Source organism: Crotalus tigris, unplaced genomic scaffold, assembly GCF_016545835.1.
Source record: "Crotalus tigris isolate CLP2741 ecotype Arizona unplaced genomic scaffold, ASM1654583v1 scf7180000017628.32516253702:7417878, whole genome shotgun sequence".
NCBI lineage: Eukaryota > Metazoa > Chordata > Lepidosauria > Squamata > Viperidae > Crotalus > Crotalus tigris.
Window position 1 is genome coordinate 2,732,563 of NW_024096523.1, and position 11,425 is coordinate 2,743,987.

Consider the following 11,425-nt stretch of genomic DNA (forward strand, 5'->3'; position numbering starts at 1 on the left):
CATTCTTCTTCTACAGATACAAAACTGTGATAGAATTTTGCACTTCTATAACATTCACAAATGTGACAAAACCCAGAGTGGTCCATAGTAAGATATGCTCAAGTGGAGGACAGGTATTTGAATTTTATTTTTTTAGGAATGGAAGTTGCTGTCTTATATTATCGATATCACTGGTTATTTTTACACTGATTTTTGGCATTTGTTTTCAGAATATGTCAGAGCTTGGGTCAAATTCTTGGGTGAAATCCTGAGAAAGGGTATGGAAAGTACCCCTTAGATTCGTGCAAAATGTATTTTGGTCATTGAGTCATCAGGCAACTGATATCTCCTCTATGCTATTTGAGATAAAGGGCAATTCTAGTTTTAGAAAATAAGCACCCACAAAGAATGTTTTCACTCTTGTTCTCTTTGTCCTTTTTTTGGCATAGGTTGGTTTAAGCATCCTCCCCATTTCAAGTGAGAACCAAAGAATAAAGGACACTTCCTGTGAATTCAAACTGAATGATACATATCGTGCATAAAAGACATCAAGGTGGATTCCCTTTTGCTCTCCCAAAACTGACTTTACAGATGATGGAACAGCAATCCAAACTAAGGTAGGTTTTTTTTGACCAGCCAACTCTATGGAAGCCAAGGCTCTTTTTTATGTATTTTGCTGGAATATTTAGCAACATTCTATTGCTTTTTCTTGTCTATGTATCCATATATACTCACACACCCTACAAATGAGCCTGATGAATTTCTTCTAAGCCTTGGCCGTAGGTTGTAATTCTTCGGGTGAAATTTGAAAAGACCTGATGATACGGCCTGAATTACTTTAAGTGTTTTTAGATCTATAATAAGGGCTCCTCATGGATAGTGCTATGGTAATATAATGTAACTCAATAAATATACTATAATATGCTCTTCTAGATATTTTTACTGCAGAGATATTTATAGAAATTTATAATTCATATAACACATTAAGCTAAAATGGAATTGGCACATACCATTGCTCAGTGTATTGGTACAAGTTGTGGTTTTTGGTCAGGCAGCAATTCTTATTAACAAGAAACTATCATTTGAAGTTTTGGTGAACATGAACAAAAGTGTCCAAACCGCTATTGTTTCTTTTAAAGGGAAAATGACAAATTATAAAAATGGCTAGCATAAATATTGCATAGAATTAAATGGAATGACTGACAAAGGTATCTATATATTGCATTTTTAAAAAATCACCTGCAAGGAATTAAGAATACAAAGAGGTGTTCGCAGCATGAATGCTTTAGTCATGCTGAACTAACCGTCATGTTCATTCAGCTTTCAGGAAAACTGCATGGAAAATAAATTTTGAGATTTAGGATAGGGTATTTGTGGGAGATTGTTCCTGACCACACGTTTAGTTATTACATTTCATTTATTTCACTATACAGTACTTTATTTTATCTATTAAATTCATGTGCCGCCCATCCCATAGTTTGAAACAATTCATACCTGCTAAAAATCCCAATTAAATTCTCTGGAAGGCTTGCAACAAAGTAAAAGAAAAGCAAAAACTCAGCAAAAAGAATTACTGCCACATAAAATGCACAGATACATAAATGTAAAGATTTGTGCCAACAGTAAATCAAGTGGAGTCAAAATACTGAAGTGAAATAAGGTTTTAAGCATTTTTCAAAACATGAGAAGAAAAAGTGCCATTTGGAGCACAGGGGAAGCATGTCACACAATACAGAATTTCTAATACAGGAGAAGAGGGACTCTTAGAACTTCTCAAAATGACTGGACTGGATGGATGGCATTGATTTTGGCAAGTATTGCCCAATGAACATGGGGAACAAACTAAAGGTTGACCATTTCAACTAATCCAATGAATCAATTCTTTTCATCCGAAGCAAGAAAAGGAAACAGTTAAAAAAGTACCAAATGCTATTTGAATTGTGATGTTTTCCAACTTGATTTCAATGGACAATAAACAGTAGAAAAATTGCTGTGAGAAGATAGAGACTATTTTCTTTAGTTCACATGTTTTCTTTCCTCTTGTTCTGACCTCCTGAGTGAGGCAAATCTAAGTCATTCTTAGATATAACTGATTAAAACAGTATTTCCCTCTTATTCTGAAACCATCCAAGAACATCCTTCTCCAGGCATGTAAAATTAGTAGGTTTTCTCACCCATTACCTAGAGGGAATCCAGATGACTGAAAGAACTAGGAATTTGGAACAGGGCAGGAAAGTATTTGGAAAAGGAGACAACCAATATAGTTTTCTGCTGAATCAAGGATGGATGGATGGAAAGCATGTCAACTACGTGGTGGAGAAAAATTTCTTGAGGGGTTCTCACAACGAGGAAGGGCAGTGGGTGAAGTATTTTAATGGGAAAACCAAGATGCCTTCCTCAGTAATAAGCATCTTTGGTAAATTGCAATGCTCAGGGGCTACACTGGTAAAAACCAAAACTGAAATGAGTAAAGCATTCCGAATTCAAATGGTAAAATCAAAAGGAAAAAGGACAAGTTAGCCACACTTTAAAAAGCAGCCATGTGCAAGGAGAGGTTTCATGTATAGACAGAACCAGATTGGGGAAGAAAATCTATGCAGCTTTAGGAAATTTATCATACAGTCATCAAGCTATTTACAAGCAAAAACGGCTATAAATTTATACCAATTTATCCAAAAGAAAGTTCCCCAGAACTCACGGGGAATCATTTTTGAGACAGTGAAAACTCTCTGGGTTCAAATACTGCCCATCTAAGACCTATGAAGGTAATTTTAAAATGGTCTAAATAGCATATGTAAAGGACTTTGCTTGCAATGCATTAAACGTATTTTTATTCTAGGAAATTCTGAGACACACCAAATCATTCAGCAATGAAATTTCTGTTAAATTTTTCCTTAAAGATATGCTCAATTTTTTGTAAGCTGTTCTTTTCTCCCCCCCCCTCCTCATTCACACAAGTGTATGCACACACACACACACACACACACACTTACTGGAACTATGGTGTATTTATTTAGCTGATGACATGTTTTCTGCTGAATTTCTAATTTTTCAGCTTCATTTTACCCATTTTTGATGAAAGTATTGGAATGTTAATTTCCACGTAGTCGAAAGGAATCTAACTTTGTTGATACCATTAATGTGGAAGGAAATTATGATGCATACATAACCTTTTGGGTAAAAGCACAGCTTTATGGATACCAAATTTACCAGCTGTTTAGCAGCTCCCACATCAAAGAAACTATTCCTACATGGGTGGTTTTACTGGTTTGACCTTCCTCTTTGGGGGGGGGCATCATACATCGATGAATGATTTCTAGGTAATTCTATGTCAGTAGTGAAACATAATGATTGGACTTATTGGAATACAATTAGGAAGATTTAGATTCAGATTGTTGTTTAGCCATGAAGTTCATTTAGTGTCCTTGGGTTAGTCCAGGGGTAGGCTATGCTGGCTCAGGAATTCTGGGAGTTAAAGTCCACGAGTCATAAAAGAGCCAAGATTGCCTACCCCTGGGTTAGTCATTATACGTTGGTCTATCTTACCTTATAAAGTGGTTCTTAACATAAAAGAAGTTAAGTATGTGAAGCGTTAGAACAGTGTTAGAACAGCATTCTCAACTGAAGTGTCTTGAAATGGCAAATCCTGAAAATTCTCATGCAGTAAGAATTATAAGGGTTGACACCATAAAGATCTCAGGTTGGAAAACACTATTCTGGGCACTACTTGCACTTTAAGCTTTTTTTGGATGAAACACTGGACACTTAAATAATTTGTCATTAGGCCTGTGAAGTGCTTCAGGTTAAAATCTGAAAGGGTGCTTTGGAGCATGCAGGAATTGAAACACAGCACCTGAAACACTTCAGATCTAGCATTAATGTAGTAGCAGAGCCTTAGAGCAACATTTCCAGGAAAAGACACAGTTGCTTTTATGAGTTTATGGAAAATTGAGAGCTTGCACACTCTTGGGGGGGGGGGAGGACTTATGAAATAAAATATGAATATTCTGTATCAAACAAGCAGATCAAGTGATGCACTTGAGTCATACAAAGGGCATGGCCTCTGCCTACTAAAATTCCTTCCACTCCGGTATTTCATAATCTTTTGGACTTTTAGGCTATGTATCCTCCAAACCCTCTATATTGGAACCTGCTTGATTAGGTAAAACGTAATAAAACCTTATCTTACTGTATACCTATTTGCCTAAGCTCCAGTAATCCTTCATCATATAATATCCATGCAAAATATGATTGCCACAACATGCTGTCAGAATCGTACTGATGAAAGAACCCAGCAAAGGTACTTATCTTCATTCCAGGTAGAATACCATAGATAAAAGTGAAATGCAGGGAATAAAAGGCATCTCACTATTGCAGAGAATGCAATAGCAAGTAAGAATACAGATTAAATCACAGAATATAATGATGAACATACCGTCATTATAAATGAGAATGCAATTAACTGAGTGGGTAATATGCTATTTGCCTTATAAGAAAAGAGTCTAGTTGGTATAAACTGGGTTGAACTCCAACTCCAGTAATTCTCAACCAGAAAGCCACTTGAGGATTCTATACACAGTATTTGCAAGATACAAGATAAGGGGGATTGACATATCAATTCAGCTGGTAACTCAGTGGCTGCCTTCAGATAATGTTAACTGAACCATAGTTTATCAATTAGGACAATTTTCCTGGTCTTATAGCAGAAGAACTATAAATTACCTGCACAGACCAGTTGCAAACCAAGCCAGTCTAAAATATGGTTGGCTACTTTATGATTCAGTGTGTTGTGTATACAGAACCAGAGAATGGCCAAGAGTGCCTTATAATCTTAAAGTTTCAGCTTTGAAAATTTAGAAGACCAGAGCTTTGATCAGAATGAGTCAAATATTGCTAAATATTGCTACTAATGTGGCTATAAATAATAATACCTGTAATTACAATGTCAAGATATGAAAGTAAAAAATGAAAGATTGGGCATAAACTGGCTATGGTGAGCCCAGTGTTTATCGGCACACTGGGTACCATACAAAAAATACGGTAAATCTTCGATGGCCCTTAAAAAATCTGTACATTGATAACATACAAAAAGGTCACACTGCTTGGATTTGCACATATACTATGCCAATACATTATGAAATCCTTAGCAGAATATTAATCCTTTTGTGAGTTTCAGTTCTCAGATAAGATAATATTGTGTAGTAGTAGCCAAGTGAGTTTAATTAAAATAGATTAGAATTTCAGTCTTTTTTTAAAAAAAAGATGCTACCTGCAGATACATGAGTATTGCAAATACTTATTACCTGCCTCTAGGCTGGAATTAGAAACAAAATGGAAATAGAGCTGAGATGAAGTTGGAATTATGTAATTCAACCAGTGAGTGTCAAGACAAATTTGTATTTAAGTTCAGCTGAGAATTCCAGTCAGTTTTCAAAGGCAGTTCCAAGAATCCATTACAGCAATCCAGCCAGCAAGATATTTTTGTTTTGAAGGGGAACAACAAATAGGCAACTCTATTCACCCAATTCTCCGCAATTATTGCACTCTTCTTTTAAAAAGAAAATGTTTTTCCATTGATTCCAACAATATTACTTGTAATGTCATCATGGCACCAGCCTGTATGTCTCCATGAAAACATTACAACACAAAATCTAATTCATGACAATGCTTCCCATTTAGAATAATCCCTGAAGCAGAAGGGCAGATTTTCAGGAATTATATTTGCACAAAGAGAGACACTAACCCACCATCTTTTATTTAGTTCATTCCTGCTTATTTTTGTTGCTGATCACAAGGAGGTGGCAGGTTTTCAATTTAGCGACAGAGACTGTGGTTTTGATAATCTTCTAACAAAGATTAATCCAACATTAATAGCCCTCTATAAAACCATTATCTGAGCAATTATGCAGATTAATTAATATTATTCAGTATCAAAAGGATTTACAATTCTTCTCATGTAACTAGTCCAAATTTATGAAAAGGAGCACATAATAAATGCCAATTGTTTTAGTTCTTAAATTCCCTTAATCATAACATGATAAAAGTTATCAAGAAATTAAGAACAAGATGTTTGTTCATAACTATATAAATTAAAATTTCAGTGTGGATGTATATTTTAATAGGAATGGGTGGTATTGATAGATAGCAAGAAATTAACACTTTAACCCCAGAAAGTCATATATTGTCATCCCAAGAGCACTCTTAATATATGAAAGAACTATTACTAATGAACACAAGTGACCATTGTTATCCGAAAGAAAAGAGACAAAGGAGATATTTTCAAATCAATACACCAATATATTCCATATTATGATATCATTAGATACACCTTCTATTTATTTACACGTATCAAAATAAACAAAATAAGTAAAGGCAACCCACTGATGGCGAATCTTTTAGATAAGACACTGATGGCAAACCTTTTAGAGACTGAGTGCCCAAAAACCGCCTCGCCCCTGCCCTATCACTGTGTCTCCTGCCTCCAGGGCCACCCACCACCTCCACGGCCCACCACAGCAGATCGCACAGGCGGCCCAGCAGCGTCATGACGGCCACGCCTTCTGTCCATGCCCCGCAGCATCATCTGTATGCAATGGGGTGCGAGGACGGAGTCTTATCCCCACTGCCCGGCTGCCATGTTCTTGGCTGCGCTGCTCTGCACAGGTTGCGCCTGGGGCAACTCTCCTCCAGGGGGGCTGCTGGTGAGGAGGGGGCCACGAGGGGTGGTGGGGCTGGGGCGACAGCGTGCGTGCCCACAGAGAGGGCTCTAGTGCCACCTCTGGCACCTGTGCCATAGGTTCGCCACTACTGGGATAGGATGTGGAGGCAAAACAGGGCCCAGTTCATCAAAATGACCATATATTCTAGAGGAAATACGGTAATGTAATATAAACTATCATGTAAAGGGGGACCACTGAATCTATAATCTAAAATCTTCTGCACCATTCATGGAAGAGATGGGCAGTAGCAACATACATTTTGGAAGAGAGCACTATTACTTCTTTTCTTTTTTTTCTTTTTCTCCTTTTAAATACCGGTACTCTCTTTTTGATTTTCACTTTCCCTTTCCCTTCGTGCCCATTTTAACTGGGGTTACAAAAACAAACTCTGATAATTGACCTCTGATGATATGCTATTTTTCCAATCTTTTACATAACAATTTGAACGACTAATATTGGTAAACAAAACATAAACTAGACAAATGATGAACGGGTTGTTATTGGGTTCTCCCATTCCAAGGACTCAACTATGCATTCTTCTACCCTTCCCACAAATGTTGCTCCAGATTCTGTTCTCTGTATGGTAGCTGGACTGAGAGAAGAATGAAAGAGGCAATCAGGATCCCCCTGAGAGAGTTTGCTTTTCAGGAGCGATCCACCTATATTGTGAAGGACCAGCTTTGTGGGCCAAACTCCATTCATCCCCCAGCTCAAGTTTCTTTACCACTCAATCTGGACTTCAAGCATGACAGCAACAACAAGGTACTACCAGTATTCTCACTCCCAAGAGAGAGAATTTAATTTAATTCATTGGTTCAGCTCTGCATAATTACACATCCTCATCCTCCTTTTACTATTAATGCATATTCTCCCCATCTAGACAACTCCCAGATCACACAACACAACCTCTCTAATCTGCACTGCTGCTGCTTTTGTCATTTTTGGTTCTTTATAACAAAATATAGACTACTTTCATTGAAAGTAATCTGAAAGTCAGAGCTTTCTCATCCTCCTCACAGCTTTGAATGGCTACAAGTTCAGCAAAGATCTACAACATTAACAGGAAATCCCTAATCATTAACTAGGAAATCCCTAGTAAATTCACCAGATCTCTTGCAGATACTTTTTACTGATAACATCTAAGCGTCAGCATCAATAAAGAATCCCTCATAGCATAGGAGTGGCAAGCCCCTGAAGTATTTAAGAAGAAGCAGAAACATTAATTTCTTCCCATCCAAGTATATGAGAAGGAAGCTGGTATATACTGGGCGCTATCTAACAAAATGAAATTCAGTGGTGAAAAAAGTAAGGTTCTACATTTAGGCAAGAAAAACCAAATGCACAGGTATAGTATAGGGGGTACCTTGCTCAATAGTAGTAACTGTGAGAGGGATCTTGGAGTCCTAGTGGACAATCACTTAAATATGAGCCAGCCATGTGCTGCAGCTGCCAAAAAAGCCAACACAGTGCTAGGCTGCATTAACAGAGGGATAGAATCAAGATCACATGAAGTATTAATACCACTTTACAATGCCTTGGTAAGGCCACACTTGGAATACTGCATCCAGTTTTGGTCACCAGGAATTTTTAACGGGGAGAGGAGATTGACAATGAATTGACCCTTAAGGCTGTAGCAAATGCTGCTGAGATGCTGAGACTCTAGAAAGAGTACAGAGAAGAGCAACAAAGATGATTAGGGGACTGGAGGCTAAAACATATAAGGAACAGTTGCTGGAATTGGGTATGTCTAGTTTAATGAAGAGAAGGATGAGGGGGGACATGATAACAGTGTTCCAATATCTCAGGGGCTGCCCCAAAGAAGAGGGAGTCAAGCTATTCTCCAAAGCTCCTGAAGGCAGGATAAGAAGCAACGGATGGAAACTAATCAAGGACAGAAACAACCTAGAACTAAGGAGAAACTTCCTGACAATGAGAACAATTAACCAATGGAACAACCTGCCTCCAGAAGTAGTGAATGCTCCAACACTGGAAGTTTTTAAGAAGAGACTGGACAGCAATTTGTCTGAAATGGTATAGGGTTTCCTGCCTGAGTAGGGGGTTGGACTCAATGACCTCCAAGGTCCCTTCCAACTTTATTATTATTATTATAAACTGCTACTCCAGTATTTGTTGTCCATAAATAAAACATTCTAGGCCTAGTTTCATATAGTTTAGCTGCATCTCAAACAGATGTTATGCTAGAAGTGGGGAAACCCAGCCACTGAATCACTTTGTTACTCACTCTCAACCCAATGTATCTCTGTACTCCTAAATGAAGAGTGGACATCAATAAAAAAAATAAATCTTGCTTTTCTGGGTATTCCTTAGGACAAGAATACTTGTTTGTTCCTCTATTCTCAAAAGCAATATGTAAACTGTATCTATCTTTACAATGGGATTCTTCATAAAAGAAATCAAACCACATTTACTAGAATGACTGTTGCAGAAACATTTTAGCAGGTGTCCGCCAACCAGAATTCTCCACAGCCACCTTTTCCTCATTTCAGAATTTCAGAAGCAGATTTTCATAACTCCGATTAAGAGAGGAAACAGTATGTCTACAAGGAATCCAGCAAGAATGCAAAGATCCACCTAAAATAGATGCATGTAGGTGTCGATGATTCTTTTAAATGTACACGAGCTCAGATTACATTTCATAAAAACCATGAATTTATTTAATACCCATGTATGTGTGTGTGCGCGCACACATACAAGCACAGAGAAAAATCTTCTTTTTGGTTTTGACTGCTGTGACTTCATATATACATCCATACAGTTCACTTCCAATATATAAACTGGTTTGCCAAGGTTTTCTTCCTAAACATTTTTCCATTTCTCAGTTTACCCCCATAAGATTTCCTGGTGATCTTTTATTTAATCAGATTCAACTCTGCTTATCTCTTGGAAGTCAAGTAAATCATGTAAAATCAGCTAAGTGCTGCCACCTAGCTGGAGGTGAATGGGGAAGAGACAGATAGATATAGAGAGGCAGGTCTGACTTTATCTATTTGTACTGGCATTACTACTCCAAAAAGCTGCAGTGAGAAAATGCTATCTTGGAGTTCTTTTTTTTTTTTGCATTCTCAAATAATGTACAAGGAGGAATATGAAAAAAATGAAGCTGGTCTTCACTATGCTGACTAATTCAATTTTTTTTTCAGATAAAAGCTGTGATCAGCAAAGAGTACATTCCTAAAGGTATATACTTTGGGCCATTAACTGGGAAGATCTACATCAGGGACAATATTCCCAATCACATGGACTGGAAAAAGTTTTGGAGGGTAAGTATTGATCATTAGAAAATGATTCTCCTTCAGACCAGGTAAAATAACTATAGGGTTCCCACCCTTTTTCCTTTTCACAGATGCAGAGTTTTATTGGTTTGTATTTTATCAAGGACAGGACAGGACAGGTACAGACTCCAACAGATACTTAAGACTGCAGAAAGAACAACTCCAACCAGCCTGCCTTCCATAGAAGACCTGTATATTGCGCAGGTCAGAGGAAGGGCTAAGAAGACCTCTGCAGACCCCTCACATCCTGGACATAAACTGCTTCAATCTTCCCCTCGAGATGGCGCTACAGGGCATTGCAGGACAAAACAACTAGACACAGGGACCGTTTTTTTACTCAGGCCATCACTCTGCTGAACACCTAATTCTCACAGTGCTGTCTAATGTCTATATGTATTTACCATGTACTGTGGCTATAGCATTATTATTATTTATCCTTTTTATTATCTTTCTTACTTTCCCCTTTTATTGGCATTATTGTTATTGTTATTACTATTATTCTATTGTTTAGCATTTGTCTTGCATCGGAGACAAATTCCTTGTGTGTGTATAATCATGCTTGGGCAAATAAAGTATTCAGTTCAATTCAAAATTTATTTTTTTAACCTAATGCAGTTAGAAATTGCTCCACAAACTTTCAAACGTTTCTTCACATATTGATTACATTATATTTGGAGACTCTGAGAGCCATATAAAGTGAGTTGGGGGCCATAGCTTTGCAGACTTAAAATATAGCAACATCAGTTCTCTAAAAGTAGATTATTACCTGCAGGGAGTTTGGAGAGATGGAAAAACTATTAAGTTGTATGAATCACAACTATGAGGAAGCATTACACTTCACATGCAGGTTTACCAATGCATTCCTCTTGCTTGTTAGACTTTCTCTGTAAAATTGTTCTCTATGGAACTGAGTTCCAATAACATACAATTCACAATTCTACGTGATTACAGAAAAAAGAATCCGTTTAAAGAGACATTTCCCAACAGGTCACTCATTCTCTGTTTTCTTTCTCGCTCAGGTTTTTTCTGCAGAAGGAAAACTTCACCACCTTGTTGATGTGAGTGACCCTTCTTTCAGTAATTGGATGTGCTACGTGAATCCAGCTCCCACTTATCATGCTCAGAACCTGATGGCCTGCCAGCAGAACCTGGAGATCTTTTTCTATACTATAACACCCATCTTAGCAGGGATGGAACTTTTGGTCTGTCCTACCTACAGGGAATCCAGGCACTTACAGTACTTGTTTCCAAGGGAACTTACACCTGAGCCAGGTGAGAATGTTATAATACTGTACAGATCTGCTCTTGCCAATATCTGTAGATTTAGTATAGTTCCTAGAATTATCTCGGAAGAAGCCATATAAATTTAATACCAGTATCTTGTTTATAATTATAATTATAGCTATAATTGTAACTGAACTCATATTTAATTAT

At 37.5% G+C, this 11,425-nt stretch overlaps 1 protein-coding gene across 1 annotated transcript; it reads left to right on the top strand.

Annotated features, from left to right (window-relative positions):
* The first annotated feature begins 501 nt into the window (after positions 1–501).
* Positions 502–11,053, top strand: LOC120304145 (PR domain zinc finger protein 1-like). Its single transcript, XM_039334371.1, has 5 exons — positions 502–596; positions 7,265–7,460; positions 9,860–9,979; positions 10,063–10,110; positions 11,024–11,053. The coding sequence occupies exons 1-5, from the start codon at positions 502–504 to the stop codon at positions 11,051–11,053; spliced, it is 489 nt and encodes a 162-aa protein (XP_039190305.1).
* Positions 11,054–11,425: the final 372 nt, after the last annotated feature.